At 40.0% G+C, this 19,824-nt stretch overlaps 1 protein-coding gene across 1 annotated transcript; it reads right to left on the bottom strand.

Moving 5' to 3' along the window:
• Positions 1-1,008: 1,008 nt before the first annotated feature.
• On the bottom strand, positions 1,009-18,150 carry LOC119799276 (anti-sigma-I factor RsgI2-like). The gene is made up of 4 exons (XM_038309093.1): positions 17,971-18,150; positions 7,381-7,878; positions 5,423-5,574; positions 1,009-1,939 (listed from the first exon to the last, which is right to left on the bottom strand). The coding sequence occupies exons 1-4, from the start codon at positions 18,050-18,052 to the stop codon at positions 1,895-1,897; spliced, it is 777 nt and encodes a 258-aa protein (XP_038165021.1). The 5' UTR covers positions 18,053-18,150; the 3' UTR covers positions 1,009-1,894.
• Between the last annotated feature and the right edge of the window lie 1,674 nt (positions 18,151-19,824).

Genomic DNA, 19,824 nt, shown 5'->3' with positions numbered 1-19,824 from the left:
AGATCAGCATACCCTGTCAGACCAGCATACCCATAGTCAATATGCATGCGCAAGTCAATTTGCATTTATCCCTTTAGTTTTGTATGAAAAATACACTTTAAACTACCTCAGCGAACGTGTATTCCTTTAGTCATGTACAAACAATTTTAAACAATTTAAGGTCAGATCGCCATACGCTTAAAAAAAACACCAAAAAGAAAGTAATTGTTTGTTTGTACATGACTAAAGGGACACATGTCTGTGGAGGTAGTTTAAAGTATGTTTTTTTGCAGAAAACTAAAGGGATAAACTAAAGGGATGAGCAGGTTTTGACTCTGCGTATGCTGGTCTGACCGAACACCGGTGTAGGTACCAGATTGACTTGGGGGCCTGCGCCTTTTGATGACGTCCTAATATGGCAACTCCGCCCGTCACTATATGGCAACGCCACTCGTAACGATATGGCAACTCCACTCAAACAAACTACATTGCGCCCGCGGTCTCTATTTGTCACAAATCTATTTTATTTAGCCAATAAACGGTAATCGTTTGGCACTGTCCATTTTTGACCAAATACCTATAATACATTAAAACATCAATTTTTCATAATTTTTTTTACAGATTACAGGAAATGGGTATATATTTTTTTAATATATAGTAATATTACAAGTTTATTTTTTGTATCCCTTTAGCTTCATTCTCCTGAATTTATTCTCGTTACAAATGCAGACCGCGGGCTCAATGTAGTTTGTTTGAGTGGCGTTGCCATAATGTCACGTCATCGGGAGGCGCAAGGCCCATGGCGAATTCGGTGATGTCATCGGAAGGCGCAGGGACCATGGAGAATTTCTTCGTAAAATTGTCCGTTTACAAACCGCAATCCCGCTTTCGAAAAAAGCCTACACCCCGCTATAATTACTTTAGTAAGCTGTCCAGACCAATCAAAATGATTTGCGCAATTGTGCAAACGTTAAAACAATTATGTATTGTGACGTCATCAAAAGGCGCAGGCCCCCCGAGTCAATCTGGCAGCCCGAGTCAATCTGGCAGCCCGAGTCAATCTGGTACCTACACCGTCTACCAAAGTAAACTCCAACAACACCTTATTGCATTGAAAAAGGGTTAAAATACAAATCACTAAAATCAGAAATTACCAGTAAATCTTTGTTCATCCAGCAAATAAAATGAAAAATGAATAAATTCTGTTTATTTACCAATGTAAGGCCCTCTTAGCTGGACTACAGGCCTGAGGAAAACAACCTTTAACACTGTTAATAATAACATTTCCTGCTGTGCCTGCAGTTCTTTACTGACTTGATGCACTAACACTTAAAAGCACTAACAAGATGTGGACCATCTATTTGTAAAATTATTTCCATCTTTCAAAGAATCTTGATTCCCTTAATTGTCTCCCATCTTTTACGTATGAAAAGTAAAGTGCAAAATTTCTTAACAAAATAATGTTTCTTTCTTCCCGGCTTTCTTTTTCAGTTGAGTCGTCTCTACCGCTTGGATCTTACCGTCATTGACTGATGCAAACCAAAAGCTGCTTCCCTCTACTTTATCCGCTGTGAACCATTTAAAAGAGCAACTACAATATTTACAACTTCAAACTTTATATGTACAGCAGTGAAAAGAGGCTTTTCCCTAGTTTAAAATCAAACACTGAAACAAACAGTTTCCGAAGGGTTTCCTCCTGGACTTTTGTCATCATTGTCCACTTCAATTGAAATAAGGTCCTTTCCCACAGAATGTCCGAATAATCTGGTTGAGTAGAAACATCCCAGGCGTGTGCCTAAACCTACCCAGGGAGGTTTCTGTTTGGTGCCTATTATGGAGATCTGGTTCAACGACCACAGCATCGCTGGACTAGACTGAAGGGTCGAGAACGCTCCGGTCCGACTCCAACATCCTATTAGTAGTTGTACATGGACAGGGGTGTGTCTTCCATCATGTCGTCCTAAGCAAGGAAACATAACATGAAAGATTATCACATTATTGAACAACCTAACTTCTGCTTATTTACCATTAAGAACTGAGATAGGTGACCCCCAAACTTAAATCTTAATTTTTAGGTAAAAATATCAGAATTCATCCATTCAGACCACCATGGAAAATGTGGATCTGAGCTGAATATGAACAAAAAGACCAAAACCATAAATCAGAAACACAGCAGATAAGGTGTTCTGGTCAGAGTAGGCCATAAGTTCTGCGTTTAGAAAGAGAAACTAAAGCAGGGCTATACAAAGAGTTCAGAGAAAATGTTAGGAAGGATGAATAAAAACTGCTGTTAGCACACCTGAATTAGTAAGCTAACCATTGTTGCTACAGGTAGCGAATTAAACCATGTTAACCAGCGTTCTGCACTTGGAAAAATCTAAATCTGGATAAGTCATTTTTTCTTAAAATAAGTGCATTTGTTCTTGGATTGAGGAGGTAAAAGAGACATTTTGCCAATGGAACAACAACTGCATTGTCTTATTTCAAGTGCATATTATCTAATTATCTTGTTTTAAGAGTAAAACTACTCATTCCATTGGCAAACTGTCTCATTTACCTACTCAGATTAAGGGTAAATACACTTCGTTTAAGAAAATTATACTTATTTCTAGGTCGTTTTTCCAGTTTGTCAGTTCAGCATACGGCATCAGAGTAGCATACATATAGTCAATATGCATGTGAAAGCATGCGTGTGCATGCATATTCTGCACCAAGTACAGAATACATAGAGGCAGGAGCGGAGCTAGATGGGGGGCCAGGGGTGGCCATGGCCACCCTTAGTCAATCAGTGGCCACCCCTACCATTTTCCCCCTCCAATACAGATGGTGGCAGCAGTAATACTCTAAAGTAGAATATTCAAAACAGTACATTTTTCATATATTAACAATTACTTGACAACAAAGAAAAGATGGTTAATTATACACATCAATGTACTAATATTAATGATAATACGTACAGAATTAATTCTCTGAACTATTTTGTGTTTTATGGGTTAAAGAGAAAATGATGTGTCTCTGCAAGTCATCTAGGAGTCTTCAGTAAAATCATGGATAATTAACTATTTTAATAAATACTTATTAAATGATCAATTTATACAGATATTAGCACTTGTAAATATCAATTTTATGTAGAATGATTATTGATAAAAGTAGGTGAGTAATGATAATAGAAGAGATGTTTGCCCCAGAACTCAAACCTGAAAGAATTTTATCCACTATACCTTTTATGTAGAAAGCACAGATGTTTAAATATATGCGTCTATCTGTTAGCAAAGGCTGTGGGAAAATATAGCTTGTCTTTATTTAGAAAATATGGATGTTTGCTTGTTAATATTCCTGTAACAGTGTAGATTGACGTGAGGTTCTGGTGCCTATCCACTATTGGCCACCCCTCTGTGTACATTCGTTATTGCCTGGGTACCCTTATAAAAAATTTCTTGCTATGCCTCTGCAAAAAGGGGCTGTCAGTTTACCATATGCAACAAAAAAACAACAAAAAGTAAGTAATTAAATAGTTTTTCTTGTACGAAACTAAAGGGATAAACATGCCTTGAATTTAAAGAAGGATCTAGATGCATCTGCAGCCAACTACAGAACACGTCCCGTACAAATCAAGCCCCACGCCTCGCCACTCTGAGACTAAGTGAATATCTGACAGGTTGAGTGTTTGATGATCTGACAGGTCAGCTGCTACATCAGTGTCAATGACTGTCTGGAACCGTAGCTCACCATAGATGCAGGGCTGTCAACTCTCACCCATTGGGTGTGAGACTCACGCATCTCAGCGTCTTCACATAATGACATGCCAGGTTCATATCCAGTCCGTATTTTTGCACCAGCCCATCCATTCACTGTGCTGACAGCAGTGGAGGTGAGGAACGCCAGATATTAAAACAATACCTGGATTTCTGAGCAGTTATTACGTCATGTAATTTATGTAAGGTATGTCATTTTAATTTTATCTTATTTTATCTGGACTAGGTTAATTCACTTTGTAAATTAATGAAGATTTTAAATAGTCTAGTACTTCACTAAATATGAAATAAATATACAGCATTCAGCTTTAAAGGGAACATCGTTTCTTTACATTGGTCCCTTGATTTTACGTTATTCCATCATGTTCTACTCACCCATATGAGTTTAGTGTCATTTGGAGCCGTTCTGAAGATATTCTGTTATCTCCAAGTTATCTCCAAGGTTATATCCAAGTAACGTCTTCCTATGGGCAACGACTTCAAGGCACAAACTAAACTGTTCATCGTTTATTCTTTATGGTACGCCAGCATTCAGAACATGTAGGCCAATCACTGTCCCCCAGACATCCGCGGTTATATTTTTTATATTTATATCTTTTAAAACAAAGCAGAGTGTGTATGACGTCATCAGCGCGCGCCGGCTACCGTTCATTCTTCCTGTCCGCTGAACTGCTGCTAGTTTTCCTCCCATGCCTGGAAGATGTCTAGTGCTGCTACCACAGATGATCTCGCTCTGCAAATGAACGATTCAGATTAGCTAGAATGAATAGAAGGGGTAGAGCGTAGCCGCCTGTGGACCGGGCTGCCTGTCACAACTCCAGTCCGGTGCGCGGATGATGTCATACACACAAGCTTTGTTTAAAAAAAATATTAATATAAAAAATATAACCGTGGATGTCTGGGGGACAGTCACAGCGGCGTATAAAACAGAAAACATTATGGGCACAGCAAACCACTCTTTTTGTTGACAGCCATGCCACACAACAGGAGTCTGCAGACAGTCCTCCAAATTCGTGACAGACAGACAGACAGATCGCTACAGGAGAGTCTTCCTCCCTACAGCCATCAACATCTACAACAACTCTGGAAGAAACTCCTGTGAGTTTCTTCATTTTCTTTTGCGATTATTTAATTTTCAGCTGCATCAATATTTTGCCATACTAAATGTCCCTTGATTGCCAGGGCTTGTACATCAGCTACTGTAACTGGAGCATAATTTCTGCACAGTAGATCCAAGTTTGCTCATGACTGCAACATGCAAATGATTGCATATTTACTATAATTAGCAATTTATCTTTTCCGTGGGTTTAAACAGGAAACCTTCCATTCTGTATACCTTTAAAGGCCAAGGCCTCTGCATTTTGGGAAAAACAGGACAAAATGATGCTGCTATATCATACATCTCAAATGGCAGAAGCCATAGACATTTCTTTTGTCATTTCTTTGTTTTCCCTTAATAATCATATGACTTTTTTGTTTTGTTCTGACTTAAAATGAAACATGTTTTAGTAAATTGTTGTAATAAATACCTCAGTAAGTTACCATATGAACATGAAAACCTACACAGGGAACAACAACAGGAATTAAAATGGTCTGGGAGCGCAGGGGTGGCTGGCACCCTACATGAGGTTTTCTGTATCATATAGATCTAAGCTGAGTTTTGCCTGGATGTACAGGGGCGTGCTTACCAGTGGCAGGTCCTGCAGCCGGCGAAACTGTGGGCCGGCATCTCTCCTGCGAAGTTTGAGGAAGAGGAGCAGCGTTATGATGATGGCGGTGATGATGAACGCTGACACAAGGCCAGCCAGAAGGGGGTCCAATGCAGGAGCACTATGGGCATCTGACAGGACAAAAAGAAAATCAGGGAGGTGCAGCTTTCCTGTTTAACCAGTTAAATAATTACAAATGCAAAATCCACAATATTTGTTAAAATTTGAGAGCGCAGCTAAATAAAGGCGTTTTGGAAGCATGATGGGTGTTTATGATGCATCACAAAGCAGTGAAGTTTAAATCTTTTCTGAATTTATAAAACATTTTTGGAAAGAATAGATTTTTTTTTTTTTCTACTTTACAACTGAAACGTCACTTTGTGGTCTTAAAATGCAAATATGAATAAAAAATTAACAGAAGAGAGGAGGCACTTATTAAAGGTGATTAAACAAATACTTTCACACATTGTGCACAAGTGTCTCCTGATCTGTAAAACATCACCATTTCGGTCCTGCAGTGTTTACTTTAGCATAGGGGAGGGGTTCCATATATGGGTGTTGCTATGAAGCTCTGTTTAGTAAGCCAAGCCGTATTGTTTGACCTCTTCTGCTTTGAAGTAACATTAACCACAGCGCAGCAAAATGCTTCCTGTTCCTCTGGTCAATGAAATATGTGACAGGAGCCTAAGAGGAGAACTGCAACTGGAAGAGATTCTCAGCTGATGAGTGTTTTTGCTTTTTTTTTTAACCATGTCTTACATAAAGTTCTATTAACTCAATTCTTATATATGCAATTTCTAAAAGTAGAATGGGAGGCAGATCTTTTAGTTATCAGGCTCCTCTCCTGTGGAACCAACTACCAGTTTTAGTCTGTGAGGCAGACACCCTGTCTACTTTTAAGGCTAGGCTTAAAACTTTCCTTTTTGATAAAGCTTCTAGTTAGAGTGGCTCAGGTTATCCTGAGCTATCTCTATAGTTATGCTGCTATAGGCTTAGACTGCTGGAGGACATAGGGACCCCTTTTTCATCATTCTGCTTCATTTTATCTCTATTCTCCCACTCTGCAGAATCTGTTAGTTCAATCTCTAACGTTCTGCTCTCTCTGCTTTTTCTCATAGTAGCTTCATCTGGTCTGTTCCTGATTGGCTGTGACTCCATCCTGGAGAGAAATATCAGCTGTGCTGCTGCCATCAACACCTTTGTTTCTAGATGGTGGAGCTTGGCCTGTTGTTCAGTGTAGTCCTGTTTCTCTGACTGTGACTAACTGGATGTGCTCTCTTCTAGGAGCTGGCCCACAGCTCGTCTGCCTGGCTGTGTATTTCCTGGACAGTGGGGGCCCTATACAGTTGCCTTTTGTATCTCTGCTTCTGTCTCCTTGAAACCCAGTCAGCAGATGGCCGCTCACACTAAGCCTGGTTCTTCCTGAGGTTTCTTCCTGTTCAAAGGGAGTTTTTCCTCTCCACTGTCGCTACAAGCATGCTTAGAGTAAGGGATTGCTGAAGAGTCAATGAGTCGATGCAATCAACTGGTTTTCCTTAGATAGAAAACTTTGAATCAATCTGACTGGATAATCTGGTGAACTGGAAAATACCTTGAGATGATGTGTGTTGTGAATTGGCGCTATAGAAATAAACTCAACTGAATTCTAAACACAGTAAAAGAATAATTTAAAGGGCAGACATTAGCAAAGAGAGAAACAGACGACAGAAAGCTGAATTCTCAAAGCCAGGGTCTCATGATGCCTTCTGTCCCTTTTACAGACAAACACAATGTAGTGCTTGGTAGTGACAGGACTCCAGAAAAATGGTTCATTTGTTTTTGTGTGTGAATAGACAAGCACTTGTATGTCATGGAAAACAAAGAACAGAACAGCGTTGGTTGTTTTAATTCACTCTGGGCTTTATCCACAGCAAATTTGAACACTTAGTAGTACTTACTGCCCCCCTCCTTGTTGAGCTCGGATGGACTCCCAGCGTGGGTGAAGGTGCTGTTTTGTGGTTTTATGGTGGTGTTTGGCTTGGCCGTAGTGGATCCAGAGCTAGACTGAGAAGTATTATTGGAAGGCTGAGGGGTGGTGGTCCCCTGAGACGTGTTGCTGCTGGATGTTAGTGTTGAGGTCGAATTGGACCCAGGGCCGGCGGCTGTAGCCGTCACTGTAGGTTCGGTTGTTGGGACATAAGTGGTGGAGGACGTTACATTCTGGGTGGTGGCATTGGATGGCATGGAAGGTGTGGAAGAGTTGTCTAGAGTTTCGCTGTGATTTAACGCAGGTTTATCGGTGTGTGGGACGGTTACGGGGGAAGTGTTCATCACATCGGTGATGTTGGTTCCAGTTTCATTGGTTTTGGTGAAGGCAGAGGGCGTCGTTAACGGCGTCAGAGTGGTGCTTTCATTCTTGTATGGAGCAGGTGACAGCACTTCAGTGTTGTTAGAAGCTGCAGAAATAAAAAAAAAAAGAATGTCATTGATCAGTGAGAGCTGTTTGATTATAAAACACTTTTTTTTAATACAGAGTGATATGGTGGGTTAAAATACATAAAATATCTCCTTATCTTTTCATTTTCAGCCTTACAGACTGAGTGTCTTTCACCTTTGAGGTCTTTTAGTCGGCTTCGTTCTTAATTCAAATGCAAAGATGGTCAAGATGAAATCAGTGAGAGGAAGAGAGCACAAGAAATCCCTCTTAGGTAGGACTAGTCAACGAGATTGGTGATGTTCACCATAATAGGCCATCTACATCACTGGTTTGCATAGATTAATAGGTTTTAAAATTTTTATTTCTTCAAACTTGATTCTCATGCATCATTACTGTGGTAAAAAAATCCAAGTGTGAGTAACTCCACCCTAAACACTCAAAGTAAAAGAGCTTGAGCATCAAAAGGCTTATCCAATAGTGAAGGTATGAAACTTAAATTTATATCCAAGAAGTTTTTATATTATCTAAGGAACATTTCCTAATTTGCATAGGAACCAATTTATTTTGTCATAAAGATGCTAATAAAGAATTGAACATTTTTTTTCTAATAACCGTATGATTAGATAATTTCAAATGGTCGTATTTGTTAAACATGAAATTCTAAAAACCAAGGTGAAAACTCAGCAAAAAAAAAGAGAAACGAATCACATAAAAACAAAGATTTCACAGGTGAAAACAGTCCTCTAAAAATAAGCAATTGTTTATGTTGTAAATAAACATACTTTATATGTTGAAGCATTACATTAAGGGCTGCAACTATTAAGCAGTTAAAATAAATAAAAGAAAAACCTACTTAGAGCAGTAATTTAATGAAAATTATGAAAATATATATAAATATTTTGCATTTAAGATAAAAACACTTTTTATCTGTCAATATGCTCTATCCAGAACTCCTCAAGTGAAAAGTTTTACTTTCACCTGATTAAATTCTGTAAAAAAATCTTTAAGGAACCTTTTGCTAATTATTATTCGAAAAAATAATCGATTAGTAAAATGATCATCAGTTGGAGCCCTAATGACACCTTATCTGATTGCGATATATAACCTGCATGTGTATTTCAGTAGCTCTTCCGATCAGTTTTACTTCATTTCATCTTAATCCCACCTAATTGTGAAGATTATGTTTATAAACTCAGATAGTAGTAAAATCTATCATGCACTGGACCTCTTTAAGATCTGTTTTTAATTAATTGGATGAAAATCGGTGGTTGTGGAAAAAGATGAGTGTGATCAGGACAACAAAAGGTATGAGAAATGGAGTTGGTGGAAGGAGATGACTCAGGCTGAGATTAGAATGGGTCGGTGAGGGACGATGATGACTAAAACAACTATAAACTGCTTCAGTTTGAAAGGTGACCTTTGACCCTTGACTTCAAACACATTCTTGTAAAGCAGGGCTCGATGTTAAGCATCGCCCGGGGCAAGTAGTTTTTATTGTTGGGAGAGTACAAATTCATTACATTTGCCCGCCGCACAAGTGAAATGACAGCAAAAAAAAATAAAAATGTATCACTCAAAATTACTTTAAAAATCACAGAGATTCACTGAAAACAACCCACAAGCGTTACCGGCGCCATCTTTGTTCTCCGCGTGATTCTCCCAGCAGCTTTTAAAACATTATGCTTCAAACAATCCCACCAAGTTAAGAACATCACTGATGTTAATATCAGTTTTGTCCATATCCATAATAAATTGTCTATTGCTTTTCTATGAACTATTTTACGTGCACATTTTCTACACTTTTAAATCACTTGTAAATGCTGATCCATCTGAATGTCCCTACTGTAATAGACCGATTCTATTCACTATGATAATTACATTTCAGAATATATCTTAAACAACTGTCCAGACATAATTTGGTTTTCATATCTTTATGTTCCAACATGTGAAATGTTGTTTTATTTTGCCTCAGAATTAATATACAATTAAAAATACTAAAAAAGTAGTAAAGGAAGGCAAACATTGCTCCTGATCAAAACACTTAAAATAACAATGAGGATGAGAGAAGCAGCTTGGAGCGGGCGATAGCTCAGGGGGATGAAATCTGATGACAATTATTTCATGTCCTCCTAAAATATGACCTTAATGGAAGCCTTGGTTCAGGCAGCCAATGTAAGCTGGAAGTGATTTAATCAATTTATATCGGTAAACAAGCAAACCAATACAGTTTGGTCGCTTTGCTACTTTGGCAGCCAAGGCCAAAAGCTTGAACCAATAATCCTTTGATCGAAGAGAAAACTCCTTCGTCAAACATCATTATCAAGGCTAAAATCATCTGGAATTTAATACTTAAGTGCCTTTAGATGACATGTTTGAATTGGCGCTATAGAAATAAACTGAATTGAATTGAATCAACCTCAATAAAGCAATAGTATCGTTTATCGTCACTAGGAGGCAAGCAACTGTGCTAGCGTGGTGTGTTACTGTTCACTAATCCAAGCTTGGTCCGAACTCAGCACGGATCACTTTTCAGAGGGTAGTGTAAATGGGGCCATAGGTTGGGCCCCTGGCCTAAACAAATCCGGACACCCAATGTCTTAATTCTGTATTGTTAAAAAAAAATAATAATAATAAAGATCATGTTTCAGTTTCCCTCAGTTCCACAAATAAATAAACCTAGCATATTATTGACTGGTTTATACATGTATATGTGGTTAGACTTAGACAGATTTTCTCTTTGTTTACACAAGTGTAAAACAAAAGGAAATTTCGTTTGGAACAGCTTTCTGGAAAACTTAATCTTTTATAAAAAAAAAAAAAAAAAAAATTATATATATATATATATATATATATAACATAACATAAACATCCATCGATTCATTATTTGACACGCTTCTCCCAACTGGGGTCGCGAGGGGTGCTGGTTAATATAAACATGACTGTAAATAAACAGTTCTAACATTTTCATTTTTTTTATTTTATATAATGATAAAATATAATAAATATATTATATTATATATACTTATATATAATAAAATAATATTATGGTTATATTTGTTTCTTGGATGAAATGCCAGCTGCTAAATAAATAAACCTGTTAGCAGCAGCAGGGCAGCATATAATCTTATTTACACTGTGCTGGGATGGAGGTGAAAGATCAAGTCAAAAAAGGCAAAGCAAATAGAAGTACAGATATTTGCATGCTTCTGTCACTTAAAAGTGTGGCTCCAAAAACTAGGCACCTGGTTGTGAAAAGGTGTGACGTGTGAAGCAGTGGAAGCCTAAGAAAGACTGAGAACGATGTGTGTGAATCCTCGGAGCTGAAGGATCTCACTGCTACCTTTCTCACCCTCACGTGAAAAGTCACACGGCATTTAATCACCTCAGTGCCGAGGTGCTGCTGTTATTCTCCACACTCTCTGCTCCTTGCTTTGTTTAGGCAGCTCCTGCTTTCCTGCAGCATGGTTGCATCCAGCCAACTCAAAGAGCTGGATTGTGTCTGTATAACCAGCGATTGCCTCTGGCCTGGCAGGTGTCGGTTTGTATCGTGTCTGTCAGCACTTAAACCTTTTTTGGAGCTCTGTGACCCACTTCTGGATGTGGAAAACTAAGATAAGGAGCATGCTAAAGATAGCCTTTCAACTCTGAACCACCTGCTTGTTTCCTGCTCTTTTCCAGGTTTAGTGGAACTTCCGCACTGATAAACTTGAAAGAGACAAAGACAATAGCCTCAATTCCTGTCTGGCATCCCAGCAAAAACAAAGATGGCTACTATAGGAGTGAAACTCTCCTTTTAATGTGAATGTATCTAACAAAGCAGTGCTTCTGCAGCGAGCTGTCCAGTCAGCCTCTGGGGTCACTGGAAGTCGAGTTTGTGTCAGAAATGGAGCCTAGGCAGAAATTCGACTGAAGAACTTACTTACCCTTAAACACCTCTGTCACAGGCCAATTAGTTTTAAACTAACAAAGCCAATCAGCATCCATAGTTCATCTTAAAGCTACAGTGTGTAACTTTTAGCGACATCTAACGTCCAGACTGCAGACCGCAGCAACATGAACATCTCCCCCCACCGCTCCCCCCCCCCCCCCCCCCAACAGTACGGTGAGCGTTACGGGACAAAATGTCTTCCACGACGTCCGCATCACCTACCTTCTCAAGTGATGAGTTTTGTTTACATAGATAATTTTAATACTGCCATCTATTGTTCAGTACCGTCTCAGTTCATCTCTCTCAACTTGCCGTAGTTACTTTCGAGCGTAATGGGCGATCTCGCAATCGCTAGTTTGTTGGCTCTGCGCTGCCGTTAGGGTTGTCACGATACTAAACTTTTCAACTCGATACCGATACTAAGGAAAATATTCGATACTCGATACCATTTTCGATACCACAAGGATAAAAACAAAGACTCAATAATTCTACAGAAATATTTTCATTAATAAATAAAATACAATAGATAAATACAATAAACAATAAGAACAATATTTTGAGGTTTTATGCTGTGCACAATATTGAGCAAGCTTGATAAAAAACGTATAAAATAAAGTGTTTCTTCCTTGGCTATGCTTTGCACACATAACAATGACACAAGCCAAACTGGTTAAGAAACAAAAATAATTCTCAGCAGCTGCATCTCTTACAAAAAAAAGTCTGAAACTGAAAAGTGCACAGAATTATTCAATCACACAGTGTTCAGAAAGTGCATTGTCCTCTTTTCTGCACTTTAGATGAATGACTGCTTAGGTGCCACTGGTGGTGGCACTGTATCGATACTTTTAAAAACGAGTATTGTATCCGGATACAACTTTTCAGTATCGATACTTTTTTGAGTATCGATACTTTTGACAACCCTAGCTGCCGTAGCGCAAAGATGTCTGCCTCCATGGCTGCGAGACCCGCTCCTATGTAATTATAAATAACGAATTCTAAGGCAACGCAAATATTAAGGTTAAGAGGCTGAGCTCGTAGATGATGATAAATAACATAGTTATGTATATTACATTTCTGACTGTATATCCCTGTAATTATTACACACTGTAGCTTTAAAAGTCTCCGAATCTACATCTCAGTCTACTGCCCCAAGTGCTGGCAATTGGTTGCGCTATGTTGGACTTCATTCAGATGACCGCGGTTTACCCCACCTCCATCCCCTTCTCCACCATAGTAGCTAAAGCTTCATCAGAGCGTCATTCCTCCCGGACTCTTACTGCGTTCCCTGTCTCAACTCTACCGGTCCGGCGGAAGGCCGCCATGTTGAGCCTGGTTCTGCCAGAGGTTTCTTCCCAATGGGGAGTGTTTCCTCTCCACTGTCACTTCATGCTTGCTCATCATGGACAGGTTCTCTCAACCTGTGTTGTCCAAGTTGGACTTCCATCTTCCAGGTCCCCGAGTGAAGCACTAGTATCAGCTCACAGTCCTCTGGATCTCTCCATACAGCAGTCATGGACTGAACCAACCTCATCCATCTCCACTCCACCACCAGTTTCATGCCTTTCCAGTAAAAAAAATAAAATAAAAAGTGGGCGTGGCTTATAGTGAGGTGCGCTCTATAGGAACAAACTGGTATCGGTACAACACAAACATCAGTCCTATAGGGAGTGAAAAAATTGTATCAGAACATCTCTGCTTGTTGTATCTGTATCTTAGATCATTGACCCCCCAGACTCATAAGACCCATTTACACTAGCTTTGAAAAACCGATCCATTCCGAGACCGGTCCGAGCTCGAATCAGTTAACCAGGCCCAGCTCGGTTCTGACAACCGTTTACACATCACGCTATCTCGACTCCTCGCCTCCTAGTGACGATCTGCGGTATTACTGCCAGTATTGAAGGAGGAAATCAAGCAGTTGGTGGCGGTAATGCACCAAAAGTTGTTTGCCAACCGCCATAAAACACAAGAAGAAGAAGACGAAGAAGGAGGGAATCAAGCAAATCAAAATGGCGGTGCCTGTCACATTCAGAAAGTTATGCTTGATTATTATTGCTGTACTTCGGTGTTATTGTTTAAAATGCCATTATTTAAAATGTTGCGTGGAGAAGATTTCGATGTTTATAGTTGAAGAAGAAGTTCTTCTTCTTCCGTTTCCGGAGGGGCATTACCGCCAACTACTGGAATGGAGTTTGAATCGCGATGTGCAGCCAGACGGAGATGACGTGTTCTGCTCATGCGCTCTTGTTATCAGAGAACCAAGCCGAGCCCACCTCTGGAACTGGTCTGCAGTCAGCTCGGTCCGGTTGTGTCTAGCTCGGTTCAGTTCAGTTTGCTTTCCATTTACACACGACAATTTATCTCAGTTACTGAGCTCGGACCGGTCTCAGCACGGTTTTTCAAGGGTAGTGTAAATGGGGTATTTTTTACCCCATTTTTACCCCATTAACGGACCGTGTAAACGGTCATCAGAACCGAGCTCAGCCTGGTTAACTGATCCGAGCTCGGACCGGTCTCTGCATGGATCGGTTTTTCAAGGGTAGTATAAATGGGGGTAATAGTGTTTTCAGAAAGTTTCTTCACTTTTATTTTGGTTATATCTGGAACAGATCGGTCCATGAAAATATTGTGTAACATTAAAACAGCCCATGGCACACAAAAAGGTTGAGGGCCACTGCCTTAGACGCCATTGTTTAAAAGCACAAGGTATATTAAATCCCAATTTGCGAGCGAAATTTATTTTGGTTAACCCTAGTGAACTTAAAACAGGAAAAGTTCATGACACATCCTTGCAGTGTTCACTGTTTATAAATGTAAATATCTGCTTTCATTGGTGCATATTTACAGTTCCAGTCTCTGTGTTTAAGGAAAGACGTCTCCATGCTGCTGCTGTCTCAATAAGGTGTGAGCAATGTTGGGTCATTGAAGCACAGCACGCTTCCGGCCGTCCCTCTGGCCTCATCACCGTCTCACAAAGCTTCATCTCCGTTCCTCCCTGTTTTTCTTTGATGCAAACCAGAACACTAATCTAATGTGAAATCATTAGCGTTCACTAACACACTACCCTGATGCCTTTCATTACCTCCATAATCACTCACACAGCTCAACAGAATACGCTGCGAGAGAAAGACGCCTTTTTGAACTCTGGATGATACCAGAGCTGATAAATAGACTGAGGTGCTTGACTGGATAATGCAGCCCTTGTTCTCTGGCTTTAGCTGCTCAGGTCAAGCTCTGCGGTAGAAGGCTGGGCTTTTTAAACATATATGTTTATGTTTCTGTGTGTATGTGGTTTATGAAGACGCTTTAGCTCCTGCTTCTATCACGATATTACTCGTTGACTTTTGGACCAACGCAGCATGTTCCTGGAAAAATATGCTTTCCTTATATCCTGACCCTGCCAGTAAGGAAACGCTGCCAATTTCAGCAATCGCTGCTGGTAGAGTTCAGTCCAGAGCTTGTTTTTTTACACCAGAGCAGACACTGAATGGCGATATCGAGGCATAGAAGGAACTTAGGGAGTTATGGGACTGAAACAAATGCTTCTGCACTAAAAATGTCAGAGAATGACAGCCAGAGGGGGAAAAAAATGACATTTTTAGGTCATAAAAAAGTATAAAAAGCTATCAAAACCAACCTGGACTTTTGGGAAAAAGCTAAGCACTTTAAATTCCCTTGCCACACTAAGTCGTGATTACTGGCAAGCATAATGAAGCAAGAAATCCCAAAGATAAAGCCTGTCCAACATGTAATCGGCTGAAAGAGCTGAAAAAGCAGTATTCTATACCGCAGTATAAAATTCAAGAAAGTTTGCTAACGTCTAAAGCCTCTTACCCACTGAAAATACCGGGTTAACCCGGGTTTTTCACCTTTCACCTTTCCCACTGGCATAAAAAGCTGGTCTGACCCCTCGCTGGCAGCTGCGTGGCCTCGGTCCTCCTGCAGCCATGTCTGGTGACATCATATCGCTGGGTTAGTTTTGATGATGTCACCGGTGCGACAGAAATCAGGAAAGTAAACAATGGAGAGCAACATGTGTGGAGTTACACGCAGCTGTGGGGGGAAATAGGCCACGCAGCTGCCATTGACGTGTTAAGCCTGGTTTATGCTCAGAAACCAGGTCGTCTGAGTATGTGTCATAGTCAACGCAGATAGGCCTCCCCCCTTCCACAGGCACTTTGGTGCACCTCTCCAAAACTCCTGTTTGGTACCTAATGGCAGAAACTCTGGTTATAGTGCCCTCCACAGCGCCTGGCACACCTGGGACACTATCCCAGACACCATACAGGACTCTAATCTGTAGCTCTGTGCGACGGTCCGTTGGTTTGCTCCCGAAGCTAAAACACTCTTTGTTACGGTTGGTCTTTCGGGACACTAACAGGTGAACTGTGTGTCGACGGCAAACAAGCTCTTCAAACCGCCACACAGACACCTACAATCTTGCGTTATGGCGAGGAATAACATAGCGCAGACCAGCTTCAAAATTGGGCATAAATCAAAAATATCTGCATCATACCTGCGACAAGCTCACTGCGACACACTGCTGCGGGAGGATAACCAGCCCTTTACTCCCAGCTTTTTTTGCCAGAGGGAAGGGACCAAAATGCCGATTGTTAGCGGGTCGTCCCATGTTTGAAAAACATGCGTTAACCTGGTATTATCAGTGGGAAAGAGGCTCTACAGGACGACACAAGGTCAGCCCCTAAATGCTTTTATGAAAATAAAGTAAAGGTTTCTGGCCTAGTCAAAGTCTGGATTAAATCTGAGGTGTAGTGCTGTGACCCCAAACAATAAGCTACTACTTACAAAAACCTTCTTGGTGGCGGAAACAAAACAATACTGCAAAGAAGAGCTCGCCAAAATCCCCACAGCGGTGAAAAAAAAATCTATATCCGTAAATCCTAAACAGGGAAGGGAGGATTTTATTCTTAATAAATGCCATCGCTATTAAAAAGCTGCTTTTTGTTTAAACCAGTAATCTTTGATGCTGAAAAGTGTTGATAAAAGTTCATATAAGGTTTGGATTTAAAAAAAAAAAATCCCCAACTAAATAATTAGTCAGTAGAGACTTGCTTTAGTAAGTTTAGTGTATAGAAAAAGAAAGAACAGAAAAAGGTAAAACAGGCCAAATAATTCAAAAGTCTGTCTTTGCTCTGACAGCTTAGAGGAGATTTCCATGGAGAAAGGTAATTAAATGCCGTTTCTCTCCTTCCTTTCACAGTAAAAAAGCCTGAAGCTGCAACCCTCGCCTCCATGATGCTCTACATAGTCTGCTGTAGCGCAGAGGTAGCCAATTAGCCTAAAGTGAGTAAAATGACAATGTGCTGCTGAATAAAATTAGATGTGTCATTTATCACAATGTTCTACACTCGTCAATTACAGCCAATAAATGTGCTCCTGCAGAGTCCTGCTGGTTTCTGTCCATTTAGGAAGACAGCTCAGGGTAATAAAAAGCTTTTCAAATGTCAGGAGCTCCTTTTGCTTTCATGTGGGAGGAGCCGACTGAAAAACAAAAGACTAAGAGGTTGGAAACAGGCAGGACTAAAAGCAGAGGACAGGTTGAAAGAGACACACCGGATGTGAGAGAGGTATAGCTGCATAATCTGAAAAAGAGAACAGGAAGCTGGGCAGATGAGGAGGTGATGTGCAACCAGTGAATAAAGGAAGCACACATACACACACACATTTAGGTAATAAACGTTTAAATGCTTATGAATACATTTAAGCATTACTGTAACAAAGCAGGTTTTAGGTGATCGCATTTTTTTTAAGTCTGGCGTGGAATAATATAGCGCAGACCAAGCTTCAATTTGGAGCATAAATCAAAAATATCTGCATCATGCCTGAGAGAAGCTCACTGCGACATGATAAGCAGCCCTTTAGGTGTTCAGGCTGACATATAACTAACTGGCCTGCATAAGATAATAAAAAAAAACCCACAGGAATTATTTTTTTAATACAAATTTTCTAACTTTTGGGACAATATGGTTGATAAAGAGTTAATTTATATAAATTTTTAAGCCAGAATCATTTGACATTTAAATATGACTTCCCAACGACTTTAAAGGTTTTGCTGTGAAATCCCAGCTTGTTTTTAAGCCCCCATCTTGTTTCCCTTCACTTAACTTTCTAGAGACGCCCCTGATGAGAAGTTCAGCTCTATGAAATAAAAACAGCACATACCACTGGTAGCGGCTCCCAGCTGAAGGAGCAGAAGCGCAGAAAGAGTCATCCAGAGTTTGGCCTCCATCATCATCATCATCATCAGAAGGACAGCGGCCGTAAAGTATCGTTTCCTGTCAAATGTCAGGACTTCCTCCTCTGCCGGCTTGGCGGTGCGATGGGAAGCTTTCTGTTGGTAAATGATATGTGCGGAGGGCTGGGCTGCGTGTTGTCAGCAGCAGCAGCAGCTTCAGTGGACAGGAGGAAGTGAGGAGGATCTAAGCTGCCGCCCGCTGCTCGCAGCGCGCGCTCTGCCCAGCAGCAGTGCCACGTGTTCCCTGTTAGAGTCTGCTGCTGGTTGGAGGAGCGATCACTCCGGCTGATCGATGGTTTCACAAAGTTTAACAACTTTTTATCATAACAGAGCCTCTTCTCCAGTAGCCTAACTTATTTCCAGCTCTCTTTCTTAATTTCTACTGGTCCGATTCAGCGGTGACATTAAAAAAAATAAACAAACTATCGTGACTTACACTTTTACTTATCATTTATAGAAATATTTAAGATAATTCATCTTTTAGTTTTAAATCAATATTCAGATGTATTCTGTGCTCAGGTTCTATTTTTTCTTGTGTTTATCTTTCTTAGAAATAACTGGTTTCTACCAACTATAATGGTAAAATCTTTCTTTTCATGGGGTTTTCCCACAGAGGATGCGATGGGTAATAAAGAAACAAAAATGTATTACTCCATCAGTGGTTAAATAAAAATGTGAAGGCAAGAAACGCTTATTTTCATTTCCTTTCTAAACATCTGAAAAATGTTTTCCCCAGAGAGATGCTTGGTTTTTTTAAGTGGAAGTTCCCACAATAGGCAGCCACACTGGACTGTTATAAGACTGAGGTTAATAAAATGTTCCCATCTTGGCTGTTTCTACACTTCAGTCATATGTTTACGATTACTATTAAAACTTACACATTGCCCCCTTTTTGTAGTCTACCTCTGCATTTCCAGAAGTTTTTGCAAAGATCAGGGATGTCAAACTGGTTCCAGAAAGGGCCATAGCTGCAGGTTTTCTTTCCAACCAAGCAGTATCACAGCAGACTCCAGTCAGCTAATTAAATGAGTCCAGTCTGAACATGAGGACTTGATGGTTGGCCCTTTGGCACCCTAGTTTGACACCCTTGGCATATATGATAAAAGAAAACAACTGAAAGATGTTTTATGTTAGATATTTAATCAGAAATCAGAATCAGAAACACTTTAATAATCCCAGAGAGAAACTACTTTAAAGGCATAACAATAAGTATGTTTTGGGGTGATTTTGGAAGAAGGGGTGTCATTGCATCAGACAGGTTAATAGCTAATTGACATCATGGTTGAAAGAGTTATGGACCTCCAAAAGTCTGGTTTCTCTTCAGGTGAAGTTTTAAGAAGCCTGAACGCCTCACGGGCAGGTAAAGATTTCTGAACCACTGAATCTATCTGGCGACATCTGCTGGCCATTTTTTACCATTACGTTTACATACAACTACGTAAAATGTCACGAAACTGGCTTCGTTATTATTCCCAATGTGTATCTTACCGTTTTTCTCCTTTAAATACATTAACAGAATAATTCTGTTTGTACCATAATTTAATACTGCAAGTAATAAATATATGCTTTGGAAGTTTTACTTAGAATACAAAAGTATGCAGAAATACACCAGATGAGACAAAATAATGAGTTATGTCAATAGTTGAGCTGTTAAATTTAGGGAATAGTTTCCGATGATTTAATCTTCAATCTGTTCTAATGTTTCCTTTTCTCCAGCTTTACATTTTCATCTTCTACAGAAGCAACTTCTACATGAAGATTTCTGCCGGGCAGCTTCTAAA

This window comes from Cyprinodon tularosa, unplaced genomic scaffold (genome assembly GCF_016077235.1).
Source record: "Cyprinodon tularosa strain WSP-4 unplaced genomic scaffold, ASM1607723v1 ctg656, whole genome shotgun sequence".
Classification (NCBI taxonomy): Eukaryota; Metazoa; Chordata; class Actinopteri; order Cyprinodontiformes; family Cyprinodontidae; genus Cyprinodon; species Cyprinodon tularosa.
The sequence above is the reverse complement of the archived record's forward strand: the minus strand, read 5'-3'. Positions and strand labels throughout refer to the sequence as shown.